The sequence below is a fragment of the Maylandia zebra genome, linkage group LG4, assembly GCF_041146795.1.
Source record: "Maylandia zebra isolate NMK-2024a linkage group LG4, Mzebra_GT3a, whole genome shotgun sequence".
NCBI classification, from domain to species: domain Eukaryota; kingdom Metazoa; phylum Chordata; class Actinopteri; order Cichliformes; family Cichlidae; genus Maylandia; species Maylandia zebra.
Genome location: NC_135170.1, coordinates 10234831 through 10261065, shown reverse-complemented (window position 1 = coordinate 10261065; position 26235 = coordinate 10234831). Strand labels below are relative to the sequence as shown.

Sequence of the window (26235 nt, the reverse complement as noted above, 5' to 3'; positions counted from 1 at the left end):
TGGCCCAGATTGCCTCTTCACCTGCGTTAACCCGCAGTCTGCCTGACTATCTCCAGCCAAGTCAGCCTCACCAGCTCCAGCGTCATCATTACCTCTACAGTAATAAATGTGGTTCAGCTTGTGGGTTCAGCATTTGGACATAATTTGAGTTCACTGCTTCAGCACAGTGGCCTTAAGCCTGTGTTGTTTGTCTGTTTTTCAATCATGTTTCCATCCAGCCTCCCACCTCTGAGGGGACATTTGCTCTCACTTAATTTGCCTCTGCGCAAACACCCATTTTAGGCTTGACCTCAGCAATGTTCTGGTCACAATGACCTGGGTCGCAAGTCTTACCAGGACAACTTCCACTTAACACAAATTCAAGTGGCTGTTATGCACCACATGCCTTTTTTTCCTGTACCATGAGTAAAGGACATTTGTTTTTGTTTTGAACGCAGACGCTTTCCTAACTGTGTTCTGAACGTTTTCCTGTTTGTCCTGTTTCCTCTCTTCAGATTTATTTATTTCTTTATTTTCTGACAGCTTGTTTTGAATTACATCCACAGCGATGCAGATTTTTTTCGAAGACAAGATCTGTATCATTCTTTCCCTCGTGTGACAGAAGATATAGAGAGGAAAGTTAGGGTTCAAGTAACAAACAAAGACAGAAAATTCTCCAAAGTTTCAATGTTTTGTTGTTGTTGAAATGTCTTATCTCACCATGTTTTTGTACTGCACCCCTCTAGGCTCTCCTAGGAGCAGGCCTTCTGTCCCACAGGAAATGACTGGGAACACTAAAAGGAAATGGCTCCCATTGGACTCAGCCTGGCAAGTCAGGTCACGCAGAGTCACGGCAGCCATCGGGACAGACAAGTTCTGAAAGAGAGCACTGATGTGAGGCACTACAGAATATCACAGTGTGAACAGCTGCTTTAGGTTTGTCGCTGCTTCTAATTTAGATTTTAAAAAAGTTAAGACCTGCAGAATGCTTCTGTCCACCGTCACGCTGAGGCGTCCGCCCTCACAGTTCACTGTGAAACCCTCCCGGCCTTCTCCTGCTCTGCTCCCACCATTCAGCCACTGCCTCAACCTGCGCTCCTCTGCCTCAGGAGGCCTTGCAACCAGTGGATTCGTCACTGCAAACTTACCTGTGATACAGAGAGGAGATCAAGAGATACAACCATTCACTCAAACATCAAAATCCTTCATTCAGCTGTAAATACTATATGGAATAAATACTATGAGTAAATACTATGGAATAATTTAAACGAAAAAAGACCAAACAAATGATATATACTTTCTTTTGAGTGAAAAAACGAAATTCAAATGTTCAGTTTATACAGCCCATTCTCACTCCTGAGGTGTAACATCCTGACGATTTGTCACGTCCTGCGGCGTTCCTGAGGAACGCGAAAGTTGACCTTCTGCGTTCTTATGCTACGGTTATGGGTGAAATCCAGTAGAATTACGGTCCCGCGGTACTACACGTTCCAGCCATCCCTAACCTTAACCAGCACTTTAATGGTGTTAAATAGTGTTTGCCAAAGCGATTTAAGCAAAATGAACGAACATGTGTAGATTGATTCCAAAAGGTTCTCATGTTTCCTCATTTTTTCCGATCTTGTCATTAAGGGATGTGTTGGGTGCCCGGAAGCGTAACATGTTGACGATTTGTCACATAGCGTAAAATATTACGCTTTGGAAGTGAGAACGTGTTGGTTCAGACACAGAAGAGTCCCGACCTGCTTCTCCCTCAGCCAGCCGGATCACAAAGTGATTGGCCAGGTCGGCCTCAGTGTATGAGGTCACCGTGGTGAAGCCACTCTCACGGGCCCAAAGGAGAAGGTCCGAGATGCTAGACAGGTCAGGGTCGAGTGTGCTGGCCACTGTTAGGCCAGGCTCAGGTGGGTAGGGTGGAGACACGCTGTTGGAGGACTGTGTAGACAGCAAGATGAAGCATAATACAAGTAAAGATCAAGTAGAGTCAAGGACACTGTGGCACAGAGCAATACAATAAAGTATTTTAGACTATGGCCAGTAACGCTAGGACCAGTTCTTTTTGGATTTGGTCACAATGAGAATGATTTGTAGCCTTAGATTCCTGTTAGCTGTGTGTTAAAAAAACAAAACAAATTCCACCACGATGGTGATGTAAATGGCAGCTGATGCCCTTACATGAACAGAGATGCGACCCTGGATGCCATGAGCAGTAATGGCCCAGTTGACGGGCACAGAGCTGCTGAGAATCAACACAATCTTGTGCGCTCTTGAGTCGGCCACTGGAGGCACAAGCGATACAGTCACCTCTACCTGCATGGAGCTGAAGAAGAGTGGACAGAGAAAACAACGTTTAACCCAAACGGCATCATCTGGGGCCAAATAATTGAAGTAGTACAGAAAAAAAAAACCCTGCAGCTCCTTGAATCACCACAGGGGGCGACTCTAGAGTTGTTCTATGTCAAATTATCCAACTTTAAACTAGTTTCAGTACCCTTCATAACTACTCTATGATGGGTGAATGTATTTTAAACTGAGCTTTTTATACTGAATTAAGCCTTAAGCTTTATATTATTAGGGGCATTTCAGGGGGGTTAGGGGGGTTATGACCCCCCCCCCCCCCCCCCCCCCCCCAATAATCAGACCCAACCAATGTAAGCCCCCCAATAAAATTATGAATTATCTTGCATAAATAGGCTGTTGATTTTCTTTACTCATTTCAGGTATTACCAGCAAATTAGTTGCATGTTTAATCATCTCGGAATTTGTGTTTGTGCTGTTGGTGAATTATCTGATAATAATACTAAGGCTTTGTGGTTCATTGTACTAATATACTGTACACTCTGAAGTGTTTTTCTTCTTTGTTAACCAATGTGCAGGTATGTGTAGCAGTGTAATGCAGCCTCATAACCAGGCTTGATAAAGATACCTGACAAATAGAGGTGGGTTTAGAAATTGATTTCCCCGATTCAAATAGATTTTAGCGTGAGTAAAGCAATATCGCTTCATGAAATCCTGAATCGATTTTTAAATATGAATGTATTTTTCCAGAAACACCAGAATCTCAGCTTAAAGCCCACAAAACAATTTCAGCGACCACCAAACAGCTAAAACGAGAGCAGAAACGGATTCTGCAAAAAGACGTAAACACAAAGCACGGATCGTTCAACCGACGTCACGTACACGGACGGTGCTGAAAGCCGACATCTCACAGATTCTGATGCTGCAGGTTTTGTCGCTGAACCAGCAGCAAAAGATCAAAACTACGCTTCATGTTTGATAAACATCGTCACTAATTCCCTCTTACTTTTGCTGTTTTGCTTCCACTACGATAAAATCCCACTTCCTGCACAGCTTTCTCTCCCTCAGTGTACTTCAAGAACCGTTTCCCATCTCAAATCTCGGTTTTCTGCATTATTCGCTTCCTTATTATGCACCAGTCTACTGTTTTGTTCAGCGCTGTTGCACATTGCTTTTTCTTTTATCTTAAAAATAACCTCCGACAAGAAAGCCTAATTTCTGATGTTCATACCAAAGAAACTTAAACTTTTACAAAATATGCCAAATTGCAAAACGCTTAGCTGTGTCTCTAATAAAACCTCTGTAACTTTGCTCAGCCTACATCAGGTAATTTTCATATCTTGATTCACGGTTTTCTTCATCTTTTAATTTTCTGCAGAATATTTTTAAGGCGGTTATCTGCCATAAAAAGCCAGGCCAGGAAAATCTGCATCATGTTTTTCTGTATTTTATCCTCCGTTACTTTTACACGATGCTTACATCTCTGATGAAGTCTCACAAGTATCAGCTTTCTTTTTATACATAGATATAAAAATGTGGATATGTACTGATAAATGATCAGAATTATAATATGAATTATAATCATAATATTACAGAATAATACAGAATTATAATATTATAATATGTCTGAGTCAAAATTGAATCAAATTGGGACCTTGTGAATGAGAATTGAATTAGTTATAGAAATCAGTGACGATATCCACCCCTACTGACAAATATCATCATTTCTGCCTAGAAAAAGCAAGATGGAAAAACCCAAAATGCTAAAATAAAAAATAAGATAAGATAAGATAAGATAGAACTTTATTAATCCCTCGGGTGGGTTCCTCTGGGAAATTCGACTTTTTTTTTTTTTTTTTTAATGGCAAACAGTGAAACAGAAAACATTGGCTACCATCATTTATATACAGGCTTTGTGGCTGTAAATAGATTCTAATTTCTGCTTTTGCCAGGACATCAAGTGGTTGCTTGTTCTCACCCACAGAGGCCTGAGCCTGATGAATGGAGCTTGATTACGTGGACCTCAGGGCTAGCTCCACCTACATTCAAGTGGGCACAACCGTGCACTTCCTGTGGCTGCAAGTCAGAGGTCATGTAGTTGCGAGAGATGAACATGGACTGCAGCTGACACACAGCAGGCAGGTTTGGATCTGTAATATGGAGACAAAGTAAGAGAAAGTTTAGAAATGGAAGCTGACCTAATGCAAAAGTCTGGTAGAAGCAAGAGGGGAAATGACTCATCTGACTCATAAGCCATCAGATGCTTGCAGATGTTTGGATTCATCATTTGTTTATTTTACCGTAAACTATTTTTCATTTGTGGATATTTTTGTGTATAAAAACTGCAAAGCTTAAATACAAAATCACCACTAAATTCGATTTTTGAGCACAGGAATGTGGATTTGGTGGCTCACCCTCTCCCAGTTGAAGGTAGACTCGATTGCCATGTGATGAGTGTGTCAGAGAGGACAGGTTGCCATGATGCTTCAGAACCCAGCGATGCAGCGCACGGGGACGAAAAGGCAATGAATGCACCGTCTGGACGTGCAAACGCAGGGCGCTGGACTGTACGCTGGCGTTTGAGGACACCTAGCAGTTGAAGGCAAATTTATAATGAATGAAACTGCAGAGTGCACTCAATCAAAACTGCTCTTCTGCACAATGACTGACCTGCACCAGGACCTGGAGGTTGGAGGGCAGTCTCTCGGCCTCCAACCACCAGGTAACTGGGACTTTGGAGATGAGCACTAGGTGGACAACCCTCATAGGAGAAGGAGACAGAGACAGAGGCTTCATCAGCACTGTCACCTATAGGGAGGAGAGGAAAAGGCAGTCCGCTGTATGTTCAGCACTTTAAAGGATAAATGTACTTCAGACAGTTAGGGTAGCTCCAAAGCTAACTACATGTAGCAAACTTAACTTAAAATACACCAAACACATTTACAGCACTTGTACAAATAAAAATGTAACAAATAGAATAAAATAAAACTTATTTGTTAGTCTTGTATTTGTGTGCCTGTGTAAGCAGCTAGAGCAATTAAATACATTTCAGCATTTTTGGTTGGGAAGCTAACGCTACTTAAAATGTTTGGTAGCACTTTATAATATGACCCACAACTAACAGTGTAATTATATGTACCTACAAAGGCTTCCCAGCAGATACAGTAGAATAAAGGGGTAGAAATTCAAATTTTCACAAGAGAGAAGAAATAATTCTATTGTAAGAGTCGAGGTTTCCTCACTTTACAGCGTAAGTGTAGCTTGTTTATCCACTAAATTACCCAGAAGTCACACGTCTTACAACTACTTACAGTATATTTATTTCTTTCCTCTCAGATCATCTCACGCTGTGTTTTTTTTAACATGGCAGTCAGTTGACTACACTCTCGTGGACTCTGCAGTCACAGATCTCGATCCAAAAGATCACCCTTGGGATGTGGTGGAATCAGTGATGCAACTGTGTGACGCTATCGTCTCAATATGGATCAACATCTCTGCAACCCCCTGTTACAGCTACAGCTATGCCTCAAGGAAGAAAGGTAGTTATAAAGGCAATGGTGGTTCCAACACAGTTGTAGCAAGATGTACCTAATAAAAGGGGGAGGGAGTATACATCTCCAGTGTCACAGTGTACTAAGCCTGTAATCTTTTGCACAAATAATCGTCTGTTCACCATCGTGTTTGACATTTCAGTTACATTTTTATCATAATTAGTCATTCTAGACTTACAGGAGGTTTCATGGAACTTTGACCCTCTTCCTTCCCCCAACAAGTCACAGAGGTTTCTTCCTGTTAAAAGGGAGTTTTTCCTTCCCACTGTCATTAAGTATTTCCTCAAAAGGGGGTCATCTGATTGTTGGTTTTCTCTGTATTTTTGTAGGGTCATTAGCTTCCCATACAAAGAGCCGACTGTAGATGTAATTTCACACAATATAAATAAAACTATCATCATCAATCATCAGTGAGAGTTTGCACCATATTTAAAGAAATTCACTCAAGACTGTTGTGACTTTTATTATAAAGAAATGTCCACAAGATCATGCTGAGACTTACTATTATTTATTTATTTTGATGTTTTCCCATAAAATCTGCCTTTTTATAACAGAATCAGCTCAGTGGTGCTACAGTGAAATTCTGTAGGTAATGTCTTTGTGATATAAAGGGAATTAAATGGATTTAAAAAGCTTATTTGAGATAGTTGAGATGTTTAAAGCTAAACATTATCATCACATTTTAAAGGAAAGCATTTGGCAAAGAAACCTTGTTGTTCTTGCGTGCTTCTGCTCTTAGTTTACAATCAATGAGACTGATTGATCAGCAAGTGACTGGAATCACATTTTCCAGCTTTCTTACGGCCTATTTGAGTCAAAACTTTAAAGCTAAAACCCGGACTCAAATAAAAGCCCCCCTGCTCCTGAAGCCGGGGTCCTTGGTTTTTGCTAAGTAATCGTTAGCCGGCTACCTTGTTTTCTGGGCTGTTGGTCACTCTTCTTAATGCAATGACATGAGTCTCCTTGTTTCCGCGTTCTCTAGCAGCACAGCCGGGGCCTGCCTCGAACCTTTCCAGCAGACCCTGAACAGGGTGTCGAGCACCCACTGGACCAGCCACTGAGCAGTGCAGCTCTCCACTCTGAGCTGGAGAGGAACAGTGCATGCATCACTACAAAATGTGTTAAACCTGAAATATATATGCACAGGAAGTACATTCATATCTGCTGCAGCAGCGTGATCACTGTGTAAAATAACAAATAACATGAGTGCTTCCCCATGCAGGCCTCGCTGAGTTTCATTGTGAAACATTGTGTTTCTTCTCCTCCTTTCTCTCCCTCTAATGTGTGGGTGATACAATACTCTGATGTTTCTACATTTGCTCAAATCCCCGCCTGGGGGTGGGTGGGAACTTGTCCAAGAAAAAAACTATGTAGCAACTTTCACTTTCATTCTGACACTTCAAGTAAAGACCTTTGACTTGGGCACAGGAAATACCACATTTACAATTCGCTATGTCTTCACGACACAATCCTCATTGTTGCTGGTCTAGAAGATAAATACATCTCTTGCTGTGTCTCCTGCTGGGTGTCGTTGGACTTACCTTCTGGGTGCTCCAAGAGGAAAGAGAGAAGGAATAAAGTCCATCCAAGTCCAGACAGCGAAGGCATCATGACAACTGCTTCACCAGACTGACCGAATGCTTTTTTAGTGTAACACCTTAAAAACACAATCAAACATGCAGTTTATGTGTGATTTCTAACTCAGAGTTATCTCAGTATGCCTGTTTTTCGCCAGAGCAGAAAAGCTTCAGATAAGTTTGATTAGTAATGATCAAAATAGGGACTGTTGGTTGAAAAAAACAAGCAACCTTGATATACTCCCCCTGGACACATTATTAGAGACATCTGTTCAAATGGCCATTAATGTAAATATCTCATCAGCCAATCACATGGCAACAACTCACATTTAAGCATGTAGACATTGTCTGAGCTTCAGACCAGGGGAGAAACCTGACTGATGTAACATTGACATGGTCGTTGGTGCCAGACAGTGTGGTTTGAGTATTTCAAAAACTGATATTTTGCTTGGATTTCCCCAAACAATGATCTCTAGGATTTATGTAGAATGGTTCGAGAAAGAGACAGCGGCAGCTCTCAGGGAGAAAATGCCTCACTGATGTCAGAGATCAGAGGAGAATAGCTAGAATGTTTCGAGCTGAAGACGACAATAACTCAACGACCACGCTTTACAATCAAGGCATGAGTAATAGCATCTCTGAATGCACAACTCTCTCCCACATAAACAGGACCTCATCTGTACCCTTAATGATGAGTTTTGATACCTTAGTAAATATAAACAAAGATGTTGTTTGATGAACATTAGAATAGTTAATGTGTTTTTCCAAGTTTAGGTGCATCAGCAGAGACCACCCTCAATAATTTCTGATGCAAGCGCAGTCTATAACAGAAACTGCCCGGGTCAGAAAAGAGATTCAAGGGTCACTCTTAGTAGGCTTTCAAGGATAAAGAGTTAATGTACCCATCAGCTGATGGGGATAACACACCATCAAGTAACATCATGGATGTGCAGCAGCTGTTTGTTGCTATCACATTAATATGGACCCAAAACTGCTGGCAGAAAACTGCTGAATAGAAAGGTGTACCTAATAAAGTGTCAGTTTAAAAAAAATAAACATTTAATAGCAATAATTAACAACCAATCAACCAAACATGTTCCTCTGGGAAAGAGTTTTACAAAATGAACTGTCACAATAAAAAAGTATTTTAAATAATATAAAAAAACTTTCGTCAAATGTATTAAATCAAAGCTTTTATCAAACCATCCTGACTTAAGTGCACTGACCTCTGATTTACTCTTCTCAGCTTGTTTTTTCTTTTTGCTCGCAGAAATGCGCTGACATGGAGCAGAACGTGCTTGAGCATCAGTCTGATCCATGCATGGTCCACGAATTTACTGAGAACCAGTCCATACTGCTCAGGAAATCATGCAAAACATCCTGAGCAGAACAAACACGCGCTCTGCAGTCTGTGTGAGAGCTGCTAACTTGATTCATGCTTTAAGATAGTGAAACATGGAGACTGGTGTTCTCATAAATGTATTTTTGTTGCTGCTGTTAAATTCCAAGAAAGTTCCGGACAGATAAGTCGTGCTAGTCGAGTCTTCAGGAAATTGCAGGATTCCTAAAAACTCTCTCCCCTCCAGCGGTCTGCGCTCTTGGGGTGAATACAGTCACTCACCTGCGGCTCCTCGAAGGTACAGGCTGACTGCTGGTCCAGCTGTTTGCTTCAGACTTCACTGTATTCACAACTCTGCGCACACCCCTCTCATTTCCTAAACACACTATCACACACCCTCAACATGTCAAACAGACCAAATACAGAATAAGAATAAGGAAAAAAAGCGCAACTCTCAGCTGTGCGGGCCATCGGGCATCTTTAGCCCGCTAAGGTGCGTCTTGTAAGCAATAGATTTCTCCGGGTGAAATTCATTTTACACATGGAGTAATGCCGAAGGGGAGGGGGTGTCGGGGGGTGGGCAGCTGTAAAGAAGGGGCAATGGGAGGGACTGCGGGATGGTGTGACAGAGTGGAGAGAGAAACGGCGAGGAGAGGAATAAAAGGCTCTGGAGACGTCTCCAAACGTAGATGGTAACAGGAAGGAGGAGTAGAGGGAGAGAAGGAGGGAAAGAGGAGGGAAAGAGGAGGACCAGGGTGGACCTCAGAAGTTTGACTGGCAGGGGAAATGTGAGGGTGATAACGGGAGGCGGGGTGGAGGGTGGTGGGGTATTTAAAAAACAAAAACCCAGACACACACAAACACACACATTAACTGGTGTGTCTTCTTATCTGAACCTCTGAAACACCTTTCTAAAGAAAACATGATAGCAAACCAGTGAAAGCCCACAGCAGCTTCTCCCCAATAAGCAGCCTGTCAGAGCTTCATCATCTATTTTATGTGTGGGTGGGAGGGGCTTGTAAGATCTTGTTTTTTCTTGGCTTTCAAAGTGGAAAGAAGTGATAACAGTGAGCATACATTGTCGAGGTTGTGATTTTGCTCACCTGAAGACCATAAGAACTGCGTTCACAGAGTTTTTAGCTCCATCTTTGGTCTCCCCACTCTCACTGCTGAGCCTGCTCGCTGTCCAGTGTGGTGTTGAATAGGCAGTATAAAGGCTTTTTGCCTTCTGGCCAAAAATGTTACTATGGGAAAGGGAGTCTGCACCAAAGCTGTAGAGTTGTGAGCACAACAACTAAACAAGGAGATAATTCTGCTATAAATTTCAGAAAAGCCAAAGAAATCAGGCGTGATTTCATGTTGTTATGGACGTGTAGACAGTCCAAATACCAAAGTTTTGCATGAGACAAAAATCTTAAACTGTGCTTTAACAAATGGGCATATCTTCTGAAATGTGAAGCCGACATGGATGTGCCTGAAACCTAATGTCTTTCTAATGGTCAGCAGGGGAGACTCAGCTGGCTGCATGATGAAAACACAAAACCTCAGCTCCCTCTCTCTTAAAGCTTTCCTGATGAGTCGTGGAGGAAAATCAAATATCACCTCATGATGTAGAGTTTCAAAAAACCCAAACAGATTACTGCAGATCGTGCATTTCTCTGACTTTTACAGTGTCTACATCCTTCTTTTTATATACAGCCCATTAAGTAAACCTGAAATGAATCAGGGGGCTGTACCCAATCAAAATACAAAGATTCTCATCATATCATTGTAGATGTCACAGTAACAAGATTTACAGTATTAAAAGACTTGTCTAGTTTCCTCAGATTTTTTAAGAACAGACTGCACACCATGCCGACCTCTTTGTAAATCACCTTGTTGGTGCAAAAATCCTATTTTATGTCTGTCAAAGTGTTTTATCTTAGAGTCAACTAAATAAATGGGAACAAACTGTGGTTTAGTGACAGGCTGCAAGTAAATAAAGTGCAATTTTTAAACATGATCTGTGTCTGTGAACTTTAATTGCATAATAGTTCCCTTAAAGCACCAATAACGATACCAGCTGGGACCCTGAGTAACTCAGACATGTTTAGTCATCCTTTTACATTTTACCTGTTTTTTGTTTTTTTTTTCCATCTAGGCCTTAGTGAGCAGGGATAATTGATCCACTCCCCAAATCCAAAATGCTGTGGGGTCAGTGCGACACAAGAAAGAAATTACACGCACATCTGTGTGCTGCTCTCCTGCAAATCACCTTTCAATTAAAGCAATCACAGAAACTCCGGATACATCTGCGCCATCGCTCAGTCAAAACTCTTTGGACTGGTCTTTCAGCTACATTGTTAGTTTTCATTTTTATTTCATTTTACTTATTGTTTAAAACATTTCCATTTGGTTTTTATTCATTTTAATGCCACTTTTAGTCCTTTTATTTATTACAGTACGGGGGTTTTCGGGTATTACGATAAACACCAAACACTTTTAGCCTAACAAACTGTTTGTACTGAAGCTTCCTGAGGCTTGTTGACAAACATCACTAAGCTGATATAGAATTAAAATCAAACACACTTTCTGATTATTCCAAGTTTATCTTAATTCTGTAGGCTCAAAACATTTTTTCAGGTTTTTGTCTATTTTTTCGTTTTTCTTTAAGTAAACAAAACAAATTCTTCACACCTCTTTTTGAGTTTATTTTTAGTTTAATATAAAACCACAAACCTATCGTAAAGAAACATTTTCTTTGAGGAACCTGGAGTTCAAATCATTTCTTCTATCCGGACCGATAGGTTTCCTTTATCGCTCACATGCGTGTGCGAACAATTTGCTGATGTAAGAATATACAGCAGACGTGTGTGTTGTTGGGGGGGGGGGCATTAAATCACCAAATTTTCCAAAGTTTGGGTTCACATTTTTACTGAGTCAACACATTTCACCAGCAAATGACAGAGGAAGAAACACAGATGGGGGTAAAACAAAACTTTAAAATCACAAAAATTGTAAAAGCTTCCTGTCTCTGAAAAACGATTGGAGTCAAAAATCTGTGTTGTACCAAAAGTCGGTGGGAACGCAACACAAAGACGACTGAGCAAGACCCTCCACTTGCTCCTGCCTTTCTTTGGCTTAATCAAAAGAAGAGAGCCCCTCTTTCCTCTGGCTCCCCCGGGTGGTAATGTACGGGTGGTGCATGATTGCGGATCACGTGGATACATTCATGACTGAGGCAGAGGACAGTGCACATGGCTAAACACACACTGTAGCAGCAACAGACAGCAGAGATAAAGGGACGACAGAGTGTAGCAAATGCAGGAAAAAAAGAGCGCTTCCTGTCAGAATCATCACATTTTTTTCACTCTTTGTGATTTTGAGGCTCTGTGAGCGTTTCAAACAAACAGCAGGATCTGATAACCTGGATTATCTTCAGTTCTTCTCGTGACCTCCCCACCCCCCCACCCTCAAGACAGTCTGTTTGTTACTGCCTGTGTTTGGAACGCGCAATCATTGACGCTCGGCCCGGCCAGTGCTTCGTCTCACCGTGAGCACGCGGAGAAGAGAGTGCTCCTCGCTTCTCATCAACATCAAGTTCCTCTGTGCTTTTACAGCAGCCTTTCACTTCTCAGTCTCCTCTCAGAGTCTGTGGCTGGCAGTGGGGAGCTAATAACCCTTTGACCTCTGACCGCGGAGCCTAGCAGAGGTCAGAGACGTAGTCAAAATCCTTAAAGTAATCTTGCTCCCTACGGGAGAGGGCTCGGCGCTCGCGGGGTGGCGTGAGAGCGGGAGCCTCGTTGGTGAACTCCTCGTCGAAGTTGCTGACGTCTTCTTTCCCCACTATGTTGGGAACGAACGGGGGCGGGACTTTTCTCTGCAGGAGTGCCTCCCAGTCCATTACCTGAATGGGATTTAGGTTTAGGTAGCTGTCAATCAACGTTCTCGCCAAGGAAAAAAAAAATATGAAAGAAAAAATGCTCACCCTGAAAAAAGGCTGCTTTTTGACCTCTTCGGCATCCTTTTCTCCAGAACCGAGACGTCTTTCGGGATTTCTTCTCAACAGCTAGAAAAAAACAAAAATGTCACTTATGAGCACAAAAAAACGTGAAGACATATCAAAACCTTCCTAAAAATCAAAAAGAAAGCGCTATATAAATGCAATCCATTATTATTATTATTATTATTATTATTATTAGAAATACACAAAAGCCCAAAATAACTTTAAGAAAGCATCGTCTGACCCGTCTCATGATGCCGATGGCCTCAGTGGTGAGGAAGCGCGGGTAGCGTACTTCATCGTTCACTATGCTGTCAAAAACCTCCTCTTCATCATCACCTGGGAAAGGAGACTGAAACAAACATTATACATTACACATCTGTAAAATATAACGTTTTATTCAACTACATTCTGTAGCATACTCATCATTAGTTACAGTGGTATTACACTGTAACTAATGACAAAATGCTGACTTTAAGTAATTTGATTATATGTAAATTTTTCATAGAATATTGGTACACGAGTACAATAAAAATGTTACATTTAATGGAACCTGGTCAAATGAAATTTACATGACGGGTGTAAATTAAATTAATGATTCATTATTATGATAAATAAACATGGAGTTTATATATTTCAGCTGCTCTTTTAAGGAGCTTAGAAAGAAAAGCATCTGGACTTTTCTTTCTAAGCGGATGAGAGGTGAAACGTCTTTAAGCAACTTAAAGACGTTTCACCTCTCATCCGAGAAGCTTCTTCAGTTCTAGGGTCAAATGGTGGAGAGTCACAGATTTAAGCCCTGTGGGAGTGTCCCCCCCGAGAGGGAGAAAGGACCCCCTAATGATCCTCTACCTAACCCCATGAGCCAAGGTGTGAAAATGGATGTAGGTCACAATCAGCCAAGGTTTGGGGTGAACTCACTGTAACCCCACCCTATCATGTGATTACCTGGACGTAGAACATTTTTCTAATGCATAACAATACACCTGAAGCAGCTTAGCCACCATCCTTATTTAAGTAAGACAATAACCAGACCATGTTACAGCACTAAAGAGTTTGGATGCCTAAACACCCACTGACTACCTCTGCTGCACTATGACATAAAAAGTCTTGATGCCCAATCATCCAGGTAAGTAAACCTCCAAAAGTTGATTCTGTTCAAGAGACTGAAGACTGAGACTGAGGAAATCACGTGGATGAGTGACGAAACGTTTTTCCCACTGAAAGTGCTACGTCCCGATGAACAGAATCAACGTTTGGAGATATGATGTATAAGTCCCACATCAAGCACGAAAGAGAAAATATTCTGCTTTCAAGCCTTAAGCTAACAGCTTCATCTGCTATCAAACGTTTTAAAGTGTTAGAAACAGTAAACATGCCCCTGTCATGACTTTTTATGAAACCTAAAGATGGCATCTTCAGTGTTAGTGTTTCATTTTTTGTCATTTTATTTGACATCCAGGCAGGAGATAAGAAGCTCGAAGAAAGATGGGTATTCATGACATTTACACAACCTTTTCCCCACTCCTGTCATGCTCAGTGGGAAGCTCAGAAGGTAGCAAGTTATGTAACTCTGGGAATCGGGGATCATCTGATCCTCTGCGTCTGAGCTTGGGTCAGCGCTACAAGGATCATTTACCCTTTCTACCCTAACAACAATCACATGGGTGAGAGCAACGTCAGGAGAAAATGGCCCGTGTGAATGTGGTGACTGACTAGTTCTCACCTCTCCCACCAGCATCTCATACACGAGCACCCCGAGGCCCCACCAGTCGACTGCCCTGGTGTACGATGTGTCTGTGAGCACCTCTGGGGCCAAAAACTCAGGAGTCCCACAGAATGTGCTGGTCCTGTCTCCATAACCCATGCCTCAGAAAAGAAAGAAACAAAGGGTGACCAACGTGTGAGGGTTGAGTCAGATTTAACCAAACAGAAGGGAACAGAGGATCAGTGTGATCAGCATATGATGAACACTCACCTTCTTTACAAAGCCCAAAGTCAGCTATTTTAACATAACCCTCAGTGTCCAGCAGCAGGTTGTCCAGTTTAAGATCCCTGATGGAAGAAAAGGAATCAGATTTATGTCGACTACTTCAAAGAGAAAGGAAACGCGTTACGTGTGGAATGCAAAGACGGAGGCGATACAAACACTCACCGATACACAATCTTGTGGTCATGAAGAAACTGAAGACCCAAGACCACACAGGCAGAGTAGAACCTGTTGTACAGACGACAGAAAGCAAGAGACGCAGAAGAAAAGTGTGAAGCAAGACTTCAGTCCCATTCCTCCAGGTGTATAAAGTCTGCGCACCGAGCCATTCATGAAACAATGAGTCACACTAAAGAGCTCGTTGAATTCAAGCTTCGGTTTGTCAGATTTCTTCCCGCCTACATATCCCACAATTAACCGTGTTATTGTAGAGTGGAAGCTTTTACGACCCACAGAAGCTCAGCCACAAAGGAGCCTACTACACAAAGTTGCAGTGCGTGAAAGTGACAGACGCTCTGTTGACTCAAAAACTGCTTCAAACTTCCGTACACATTAACATCAGCGGCAAAACTGTGTGCCGGGAGCTTCATGGCATGGTTTCCATGGCCGAGCAGCTCCTGTAGATATGTGTAGGTATACATGCACGACAAAGCAGAACTCACACAGCACGTTGCTCAGAAAAGACGTCTGCATGTATGTGCATCATGAGGTCTCCTCCTGCCGTGTACTCCATGACAAAACACACATGTTCTGGCGTCTGGAAGCATGCAAACAGGTTGACCAGGAAGGGATGGTGGGAGCCGTTGACGATCTCAAAGATCCGCTTCTCACACATCAGACTGGAGACGGACAGACAGAGGAAAGGGGGAGGGACGGGGAAGGAAGGGGGATGCACATGAGACAATCATTGTGTAATTATGAGGTGAATGAGCTCTTGTCGTGCAGCAGAGATGTGGTTAAGGTGGTAAAGCACAGCTACCTCTCCACTTCATCACGCGCGACGATGTCTCCTTTCTTCAGGGCTTTGATGGCGTACTGGCTGCCTGTTTTTTTGTACTCCGATAGCAGCACCTGAAGAGTCCAACAAAAGCTTTCGTTAATCACTTCAGAGTTTTTGTTGAGTAACTCTCTGCTAATGGAAATGAACTGGAAAAAAGTAACAGAAGGCAGGTGTAATTCTGTAATTTTGTCTCTGTGATCAAAAAGCATATCTAATAAAGAACTCAGTACTCTCCCTCCTACCCAACCTGCCTCAGCCTGAAACCTAAAGCATTTTTCTTTTCAATAAATATGAACTTGGAGCAACCCTGCATTTATCCGGGAGGTATTTTTGCAGTAAGTGTGAGTATTTAGGGAAGTATGTTAAAATAGCCTGTATTTGTATAGCGCTTTGGTGGTGGTGGTTTATTTGGTTGATTGCAGCTCTTTATGTGTTCCTTGGGCTTCTTTCGACAGTATGAATGGACAAATTTGAGCTTTATCAGTATTTTCTGACAAGAATATCTTTGTACTCTGCAACTAAATTTGGAACGGCCTTGAACTATGTCCAGGCTGGCTGAGGAAATGCCAAAATGTTTTATCTTACAGACACATGAAACATAAACAGATTTCACTGACAATTCTTATGGGTAGTTATTTATTTACTAGTTTATATTCTCCCCGACTCAGCTCAGATTAGCAGGTAATTTTGTTTGTGGCTCCAAACACCTGTTGCCAATAAGGAAGTTACAAAGTGCCCCCTGGTGGACAAATAATGCAAAGTCAACACTCGTAAAACGGTTAAAGGGTGCTTCCCCCCATCTCTTCTATCATTTTTAAATGTTCATTTATCTGCTGTAATAAATGAAAACGTTCTCAGCTATTTACATCAACAGATCTTAGTTATTATAGATACAGATATATAGATGTATATAGCTAAGATCAGCTGATATACTGGTTAAGATTAGTAGATATGATCTGCCACTCACAAGTCGGTTGGATTCTGTGAAAAAGCCTAGAATTCAAAGCTCATAGGGGGTGTAATACCGAGATCTAATACCAAATGTATGATGGAAAGAATAAAACTGTTCAGTGTGCACGTTTCATCAATCAAACAGTTATTTCACATGCCCACTTGAATGAGGCCCACAGAGCTAAAACAGGCTAAAATGCTCCATGGAGCTGCATGGAGCTTGTGTTTACTGACAGGCTGCTAATATTAAAATACTTATTTACACAACAGATGTGTATTTTATCATTTTGAAAATGAAACACAGTACCTTCCCGAAGTGGCCCCTGCCAAGAACAGCGATCAGCTTGAAGTCCTGCAGGGAAAGAGGTCCTTTGCTGGGCCTGAGAGAGGGAAATTACTATTATACAGCAAATGCAATAAATGTCTTTCATAACGTTCAACAAAATCTGTTACATACACCAGAAACTCGCTTTTTTGTTCTGCGTTTTAGCGTCTAACACAGTAAAGCATGTCTTATTCTGGGGTGACATATGCAGTAATCCATATTAATGATGACTCAGCGTTAAAATCAGGTGTTAAAAAAAAGAGGTTACGAAATATGGCCATATTGTGTGAGGGGGTGTCTTCCTGGTGTCATGCTGTGCTGGCAATATTGCAAAAGACATGCTCAGGTGTGGGTTCAAGTGTGTGTGTGTGTGTGTGTGTGTGTGTGTGTGTGTGTGTGTGTGTGAGACAGAGAGAGATAAGGATCTTTGTCTATTTCTGCACCTGCTTAAAGAGTTGTGGGATTGTGATCTGATTGGCGTCTCCTGAACAGGGACTTCTGGTTTGGACGGAGGCTCAATGACCGGCGTCTGTTCCTGTGATAACAGGGGAGGGGAAATGTGAAACACCAGCATACTGAATGACAAGAGACACAGGGGGGAGATAATACCAATAAGGGAATACAGCAAAAAGAGGGCAAAATGATGGAGAACATCTGTAGAAGCAGACAATCAGTCAGTGATGCTCATCGAGCCGGATGGTCAGATCCCCCTGTTGGCCGACAGCCTCGCTCCTCCCCTCTCCCCTGTCTTCCTCGCTCCCCTCTCACTGCTAATTAGTTGTCTAAAAACATCAGAGTAATTAATCTCATAATACTTCAACCCCGCTGAACACACCATCTGCCACGGGCCCCTCTGGGTCTCTCTCTGCTTGTCTAAATCTGTCTGTCTTCCTCCCTGGCCTCTTATATTTAAAGTCACACTAGCTCTGCTGGTATACAGTGTACTGACAAGCCATGTTGCATAAAGTGTATAATTTGGAATATTACATTTAGAATGCAAGGAATGAAATCACCAAATTAAAGCTTATATTTGAAAAGATGATATTTTGTCTCCTTGTTTAGTTCCTGTAATAATGTAATATTATTTTAAGGGATCATGGTGCTTTAGTAAAGACCCTACAATAAGACAGAGAAAACTCAGACGACACCCTATGAGCAAGCACTTGGTGACAGTGGGAAGGAAAAATCCCTTTTAACAGGAAGAACAGGAAGGGTGTTCCCATGATGCATTGAGTATTTCTTCTTCAGTCACCTTTCTCACTCACTATGTGTTAATAGACCTCTCTGCACTGAATCATACTTCTTATTAACCTCTGTCTCTCTTCCACAGCATGTCTTTATCCTGTTTTCCTTCTCTCACCCCAACCGTTCCCAGCAGCCGTCCCTCCCCTCCGTGATCCTGGTTCTGCCGGAGGTTTCTTCTTTTCCTTCCCACTGTCACCAAAGTGCTTGCTCATAGGGGGCCATATGATTGTTGGGTTTTTCTCTCTATGTATTATTGTAGGGTCTAGCCTACAAGATAAAGCGCCTCAGGATGACTGATGTTGTAATTTAGCGCTGTATAAATTAAATTAAATTTCTTTCACATGCTAAAATAACAGAAAAAGGTCTGGTAGCTCGTTGCCCAGACAGTCTTGTATTTTTAATAATGTCCCTTTTTTCTACAGTAGAACATTTCTACAGTAGATACAGCAGATACTGGAAAAAGAGGAAAGTTTTTGTCATTTAATTTTTAATCTACTCCTTATTTACTTTGGTATTTCATGAATGGTCGTGGAGGAGATCTTAATCAGTAGAAAAAGCTGCAAACTATAAATATATAGTTAAAAGTTCAAAATCTATGCACTCCTTTACTTTTTCCAAATCTTTCCAGTGGGCCGGATTAGAATCTCTGCCGGTCCAATTCTGTCCCCCGGGCCTTATGTTTGACATTAGCCTATTCACTTATGTGATGCAATTTTAAATAAATTAAATGATTTAATGTCTCTGGATTTAAACCAGAATAAACTGTGTATTTTTGATAATCGTCATAATCTTTAAAGCAGTTCCTGAAAATTCTTTTCCTTGTATTCTTACTAAACTGCATTGTTTTTAATAATAACTGTTTCCCTTTCATAAGTAAGTGAAAATGAAATAAGTTTAATTTTCAGGCTCAGTTGGTTCTTTGCTTCGCTGTCACAGCTCCTCTATTTTCCACCTCTCTATTCTTCACTCCCACACTATCACCCTCTGCAGACTGTGTTCTTCACACTGGGAAAATCACACAGATTTGGACTTGATCAAATTAAAGCTCCCCTCCATCCAATTATGTCTCATTAAAGCTGTCTCCCTGAGATTTCAGTTCTCCATTTGGCTAATTATTCATTCTTTCTGTTTCTGTCTCCGCTCAGGCCCCGGCTAGGCCGGTCTTAGATTTCACTGCAGCCCACAGGAAGGCAGCCTGTATGACAGGGAGCACTGTTTTCAAGACAGAGGCTGCAGGTAGGAAAACAGGAAAATGGTAACGTGATAGTATAAAGATGCCCATCTTTTCCCCCAAGAGAATCTCTGCATCTCACTCACCACGGGAGCAGGTGAGTCCACTACATCTGTCTTGACTTCAGGTTTTACCAGATGGTCAGTTTCCAGGTTTAGCTTCTCCACTGAGATTTCCCTGCAGAGTGCACAAAATAAAGAAAAAAGAAATCAAACTTTGTGGAGGCACAAATAAAAGCATTACCGTATTTTCTGCACTATAACCGCACTTAAAATTCTTTAACTTTCACAAAAATCGACAGTGTGCCTTATGTATGAATTCTGGTTGCGCTTACTGACGTCGGACCGATTTTATGTGGTACACGGCGCTCAAAAATCTGTCAAAAAATGTTTTAGCAGGACTTTGGTAAGCTATGAAGCTGCACCGCTTGATGGATTGTCGGAGCATTACGGCCACCGTAGTCAGGAGCCTCGCGGAGTAATCTGGGTCCAAAACTCCATCCGTTTCAGGTCCCAAAGTCAAATGAACACTGCGGCATCACTGAGAGTTAAAAACTGTCTAAATTCTTTCATCTTTAATAAAATCATCAGCGTTGCTGCTTTACCAGGTGTAACAATTAAGTTTAACATCCAGGCAGCCATGAAAACAGATGAACGCTAACTTTTTTCCACTCAATGAAAGCTCATGTGAGGTTTCCCGATGGTTAGGGACAAATGCAATCGCATAGCAGGATGCTGTAAACGGACCAAACTTCAGTCAGGAGAACAACTGAGATAATCCATCCACAATACTGCAACAACATGGGAATAGAGCAGCTGCGAGAAAATTCAACATTAATGAGTCAATGGTACGGAAGTGGAGGAAGCAAGAAGAAGAGTTGAGTAAAGTTTGACTTATCTGACTGTTTTGTTTTGCTTAATGCGCCTTATAATCCGGTGTGCCTTATGTATGAAAACAGACCCGTTCATCGACAGTGCGCCTTATAATCCGAAAAATACGGTATTTACTTTCTGGTAAAAAATGAAAATGAATACACCGCCAACAATAAACTCAACTTCAAGAATACCCGCTCAGGTGTAACTCACGCTGTCTAAATGATGCAATAATAACAATAATAATAATGACAATATAAAAATATAAATAATGGCAGACATTAAAAAGTTCTTTAAAGCTACATAAGATCCACCACCCATTAGCAACTGATCCAAAGTGGTCAGATATTGATTCCTTTAATCAGCTCTACACTGATCAATGACCACGACTTAAAATAAACATATCCTAAATTAATAACTGAAATGCATTAAGGCATACCATATGCATTTCAGTCCACCTGCAGACACATTAGTTACATACCCTGCACTGGTTGTGAGCGGGCTGCTTGTGAAACTGGGCGCGCTGCTTCCGCTCGGGATGACGTTCCTCAGCAGGCGGACCCAGGTAGCGATGTCCACGTTCATCTGACGGGCCCGCAGGAAAGCTTTACCTAAACGTACACATTGCCAAATGTGAAAAAGAAACTCTTCAGCTTCAGCTCAGCTGTCAAATGACGTGACTCTATTGCATGTGACTTTTTCATGTGAGTTTTTTTTTCTTAATTTTTTACTGCTTTTAACTTGTACTTTCTGCTGTGATAAAAAAAAAAAAGATCCCACATGTGGGACTAAAAGAGGTTTATCTTACCTTATCTTTAGAATGTGCGTCTCGTAAATTAAACAGATGATATTATTTCAACTCCTGTGGTTTTATAAACAAAACTTCACATGCAGCAGGCTTGAAGCGAGTAAAATAATATCTTAATTTAGAATAACTGATGTATGTATCATTCAGCAATTCAGTTTATTTATACAGCACCAAATCACAACAACAACCACCTGAAGGTGCTTTGTAGTGTAAAGTAAAGACCCAACAATGATAAAGAGAAAACCCCAAGAAAGCCCAAACGAAGGAAAACTCCCTTTTAACAGGAAGAAACCTCCAGCTGAACCAGGCTCAGGAAAGACTTTGCTGCGACCACAGGGACACAAAGGAGCTAGAGTTGCTCACCTTGCAAATAGTGGCCGATCCACTTTACCCACTAAGCTATACCAAATAATTTTTTAAGACATGCATCCCTTTTCCTTTTAACCCAACGACATCTGAATGTGTGAATGTGCAACCCGCTCAGACCTAACAACATGCAGTAATGATCACTTTCAACATGGCACAAGTGAGAAAGTCACTCAGAGTCACTGAGGGGAAATTACAGTTGTGCACTTGTCTCTCCGACATGCTGAGTTGTCAGCTTAGCTAACAATAACTTTTTAAACAGGGGAAAAACCTGCCATGTGACACACTCATTTTAAGCCTCCGACTAATCTGACAACATGCTCAAAGTTTTCCTCTTTGTGTTCAAAAAGGCTTTTGAACTAAAAAAAAAAAAATTCAGAGAGAGCAAAACAGACAGTTTAAAGTTTTTGTTGGAGGTACATACAGACCTCTCCAACACCTCCTCTCATGCTCATGTCAAATTTTGAAGCATAAAATCTTCACCACTGCTCACCAGTGCTGGCAATAATCCCAGTTAACACTAATAGGAGCTGCTTCAGGAAGCTTTTTGTTGTGCATTTGTTACAATTCTGCAGCATCAGATGACAGAAACCTCTCATTATCTTCTCCAGAGTGAAAGGGCTGCACACATTTGCATGCAACGCAGAAAAACATTATTAATTACCAAAAATTAATTATCCCCGACTTGCTGACAATGTCTAACAGCAAATGACACCAAGATCTTTACTTCACAAAGATGATCTCTAACCTTTTTTATTTTGCCAAGACAGTTATGGATGTATCCCTATAACCTCTCTAATTATTAAGGCAGCTCCAAAAAAACAGCTGCAGTTAAGAAAACTCTGACCTCGTGCATTATGCATCACTTGGTGTACTTTCCATCAGTGTGTTCTGAGTACGTCTGAATGAAGCCGTGAGGAGCAATCATGCAAAACGGGTCCATGTCTGAATGACAGATCGCAGTCACAGACCGATAAAGCCAGCGGTGGTGACTTAACACACACACGCTTCTCATTCTTTTGTTCACTGGTGGATTCAAGTCTCTTTTTCCACAAGTAGATGGCGCTGCAGAGCACGTACACGTTTGATCCGCTTGTCAAAAAAAATGTGAAACAAGAAAAGCAGCAAGCTGGGAAAAAGATTTTAAAGTCCAAACGTGGATATAAAAAGGTTGTGTGTGAACACTGGAGCATACCGTGCTGCTTAGAAAAGACTTTCTTCTGCCTCTGGAGTCTTCGGCCTCTCTCTATGACTGGATTGAAGAAGGTCACCTGAAACATGCACAGTTACACGTTACAACTCTAGTCTGCGCCTGAGGTAAAAAAACACAGCGACTGTGTTTTTTAGGTACTTTTGTGTTTTAGTGTTTGCAGGCAAATATGAATGATGAGGAGGTTCTGATGAGACTAAAAGGGAGCTGTAATGTTCACGCATGTGTCTGCCCAGTACCTCAGCCAGCAGCAGCCCCTGTGGCTCCAGTTCCAGCTGGACTTGATGTCTTTGGTTGTCCAGGAAATCCTCCAGCTTCAGGTACTTCAGAGCACACAGGGAGCGATAATCTCTCCAGTACACAGCAATCTCCATCTCCCTGGACTAATCACAAAACACGAACATTCGATTGCTTCGATACATTAAAAAAAAACAAGTCCGCAGTTCTGCTTCAGGGAAACCGTGAGAAACAGGATCTAAGCTCATGCTTGGTTATCGCTATAGGAACGACATTTGCAGCTCAGTGACAGTGTAAACATTTAACAGGCAGTTTCTTCATCGTGGTTGTGCACTGTGAATTTGCTCCCAGATTCAGGCTGTCAATGCAGAACAACACAATCTTCTTCACTATCTTCCTAACGCCCCTCTGCTCGCCAGATTTGCCTTTCTGTGATTTGGACAACTCCCTCCTCCCCACCAGAATGTAAATCTGGTTGAATGATCATAATTTTGACACACTGGAGGAGATCCAGTGGGCGTTACAGAGGCACAAGGACGAAGAGGGCAAGACTTCCAGGGAGAGATTTATATATAGCAGCTGTGCTGGAAATCGTCCAGTAGTGCACTAGAACAGCGGCCCCCAACCTTTTTTGCGCCACGGACCGGTTTATGCCCGACAATATTTTCACGGACCGGCCTTTAAGGTGTCGCAGATAAATACAACAAAATAAAACTAGTACCGGTACCGAAAAAAAGAAGATTTATTTATAACACAAGTGAAAAGACCCAGGAAAACCAAGTAAACGATAAAAACGATAACAAAATAACGCTGAAAACTGATAAAAACCCTGAACACCATACATTTCACACCTGAGCCTCAACTCTTTGCGGCCCGGTACCAAACGACTCACAGACCGGTACCGGTCCGAGGCCCGGGGGTTGGGGACCGCTGCGCTAGAAGATGATACTGAAGGGGAAATGTGTGAATTTAAACCAAGTAAGGAATTGGAAACAAATCCAAGTGAAAAGAAACAAAACAAAATCTCTGCTCTACTTTAAAATGAAGGTATTTTTCTGGGTAACAACCCATCAAATGCACTGTAGCTAATGTAAAAGCCCATGGAAAGCACTGCTTGACAGCTTAGGCTAGAACCACAGTATTTCTGTGACAGTGTAACAGATTGAGAGTGTGCTTTGTCGTACTCTTTCCAGCTCTAAAGTGAAGGTCTGGTCCCAGGCCTGCTCTCCAACTGTTCTCCAAGCTGTCTGACCCACCACTGTGTTCTCCAGCTTCAGCACGGCACTCACTTCCGCTGTTAAAGATACACAAACACTAAGTAAAAATGTCGACTGCCAACCGGGGGCTGCATTTTATTAAATTATAAGCCTCAAGTGTCAATTTGTTTTAGTTACTACAGTCATCTAGAGCTTAATTCAATGGGAAAAAAAGACCAGGAACACTTACACGAGAGGTCCTCGTTCTTACTGGGGATCTTGAGGCTCATGCTGCTGGTGCTCCGGCTGTAGAGGCCGCTCAGTTTGAATGAGGAGCGTCCATCTGGTGTGGAGTAAGAAGGCAGAACGACAGGGGTCCCTCTATTTCTCCCTGGGACGACCTCCAGCAGTCCCACACAGCCCAGAAGACGAACCTGAAGACTGCCTGGAAAGAAAAGGCAAAGAGGAATTAACCTTACGTTTTTGAATAATAAACTCTGACTGAATATGCTGAAAGCTGTTTTATTCTCCTATTTATTCTGTCTACCTGTAAGGGGTGATGGTTTGATCAGGGTGCTGTACTGGTTATGGACATATGGGGTGCTGTGACGGGAGCTGAAAGCTGAGGAGGAGGCCAGCACTAGCTCCTCTTTGATGAGGCAGGCTTTGGGATGATCCTCAGGCAGCTCCAGCAGTCTTTGTTCCAGAGAGCATCGGAGCAGGTCCAGACGCTGGGACGAGCCGCTCAAACCACACTGAGCCTGCGGAGCGCAGAAAGAATACAAAGCTGTGAGACTGGAGACAGATTTCAGATTCTTTTTAACATACTGTCCTGTGCTAACGTCTTTCTTGTAAATGGTGAAAGTCTTGTCCTTAAAAAACCGGAAAAATCCAGCAAAGACCTGAACCAGGACCTGAGAGATTAACAGGTCTGTGGGTCAAATGGGCTTTTGGCTGAACCGTCAACTGTTCACTGAAGCCTCATAAGAAATGGTTTCACTGGATGCTTCAATAAACTGCTGCATCCACTTCCTATTTTTCTTGCAAAATGAGGAGGCTAAACTGACATTATTTAGCAATGCTTAAAGGAAAAAAAAGTCAGAATTAGAAAATGTAACCAAATCTCTTTGAAATGACTACTCTGGATTATGTGGATGTGTCTGCACCAATAAAAGTACAGGTTTTTGCTTCTGCCTTTTCCAAAGAAACACTGACACTTTAAGGATTGGCTCAGTATTTAGGAACAAATGTTATGACTCTTTCACTTTCTTTCAAAGAGATACGTGACTGATATCACCACAAAGGTACAGCTAGTAATTGGTTAGCATTGTTGGACTAACATATGAGACTGGTAATTGTGAGAAGCAGCTAGCTGGATCTGTTTAACGGTAACAACATACAGCACAGAACTCAGCATTTTCTATTCCATCTACCCAAAGGAGAGACGCAAATGAAACTTTTTAGGGTTTAAAACAGATGATACTGCCAGGACTGTAGATCTCTGACCCAGATAAAGTTCAACCATCTCCTCTCTGACCTCAGCAATGGCCTTCTTATCTTGGACCTTTCCCGCACCCAGCAGTCGCATCATGTTCTTGGCTCCCTCAGCCATGGCATGCTCCACACGGTAGTGATGCCACAGCTCCTCCACACGCAGCTCCGCCCCACACAGGTCCGGCTTACCTGGGACAAGGTGTGAACAGCACACAACATGAACAAAGGGCAAAAATGACTAAATATGACATAGAAACAGAAAGTGTAACGAGGCTTTTTTCCAACGATGCACTGGACCCTTTGTTTCCATTTGCTCATAAATATAACCTTAAACACTGTGAGAGTTCCACACAAACCAAAATTTGCAGGAGAAATCTAATTAAAGACATAAAACAAACAAAAGATGTTTTACACTTGGTCACCCCAGGCTTAAACCTCTGTGGTGGGGTTTTAAAGAACAGGCTGTTGATCCTCATCAAGCTGGAGACGGTTACAGAAGCATATCTCACGAATTTGATCCTCACCAGTCAGATGTAAGAATGTGTGTAAGAGCACTGTAACTCTCCACAATCTGCAAGCCGGTC

At 42.0% G+C, this 26235-nt stretch overlaps 2 protein-coding genes across 7 annotated transcripts in view; both read right to left on the bottom strand.

Moving 5' to 3' along the window:
- The window catches only part of engl (endoglin, like), a 45886-nt gene extending 36525 nt beyond the window's left edge, over nt 1-9361 (bottom strand). Inside the window, exons 1-10 of one of the 3 annotated variants that reach the window (XM_076882960.1) lie at nt 9027-9361; nt 7370-7485; nt 6740-6912; nt 4948-5085; nt 4692-4866; nt 4256-4427; nt 2155-2299; nt 1722-1914; nt 958-1127; nt 700-855 (exon numbers count right to left, since the gene is read on the bottom strand). In XM_076882960.1, the coding sequence (XP_076739075.1) occupies nt 700-855; nt 958-1127; nt 1722-1914; nt 2155-2299; nt 4256-4427; nt 4692-4866; nt 4948-5085; nt 6740-6912; nt 7370-7439 (1392 nt within the window). In that variant the 5' untranslated portion in view covers nt 7440-7485; nt 9027-9361. Of the gene's footprint in view, nt 1-699; nt 856-957; nt 1128-1721; nt 1915-2154; nt 2300-4255; nt 4428-4691; nt 4867-4947; nt 5086-6739; nt 6913-7369; nt 7486-8631; nt 8906-9026 lie in introns of those variants that run through there. The other 2 variants (XM_023153198.3, XM_076882959.1) reach the window with 2 other exon arrangements.
- A 2279-nt stretch (nt 9362-11640) lies between these two features.
- Nucleotides 11641-26235, bottom strand: part of pkn1b (protein kinase N1b) — a 42414-nt gene continuing 27819 nt past the window's right edge. For all 4 annotated transcript variants that reach the window (XM_004562930.3, XM_004562931.3, XM_004562928.3 and 1 more), the window contains 18 exons: nt 25695-25840; nt 24705-24918; nt 24408-24602; nt 24146-24255; nt 22964-23107; nt 22710-22785; nt 20822-20951; nt 19555-19645; nt 17436-17527; nt 16975-17047; nt 15696-15787; nt 15379-15555; nt 14882-14944; nt 14705-14781; nt 14453-14595; nt 12971-13078; nt 12712-12792; nt 11641-12630 (listed from right to left, as the gene is read on the bottom strand). In XM_004562930.3, the coding sequence (XP_004562987.1) occupies nt 12427-12630; nt 12712-12792; nt 12971-13078; nt 14453-14595; nt 14705-14781; nt 14882-14944; nt 15379-15555; nt 15696-15787; nt 16975-17047; nt 17436-17527; nt 19555-19645; nt 20822-20951; nt 22710-22785; nt 22964-23107; nt 24146-24255; nt 24408-24602; nt 24705-24918; nt 25695-25840 (2216 nt within the window). In that variant the 3' untranslated portion in view covers nt 11641-12426. The remainder of the gene's footprint in view (nt 12631-12711; nt 12793-12970; nt 13079-14452; nt 14596-14704; nt 14782-14881; nt 14945-15378; nt 15556-15695; nt 15788-16974; nt 17048-17435; nt 17528-19554; nt 19646-20821; nt 20952-22709; nt 22786-22963; nt 23108-24145; nt 24256-24407; nt 24603-24704; nt 24919-25694; nt 25841-26235) is intronic.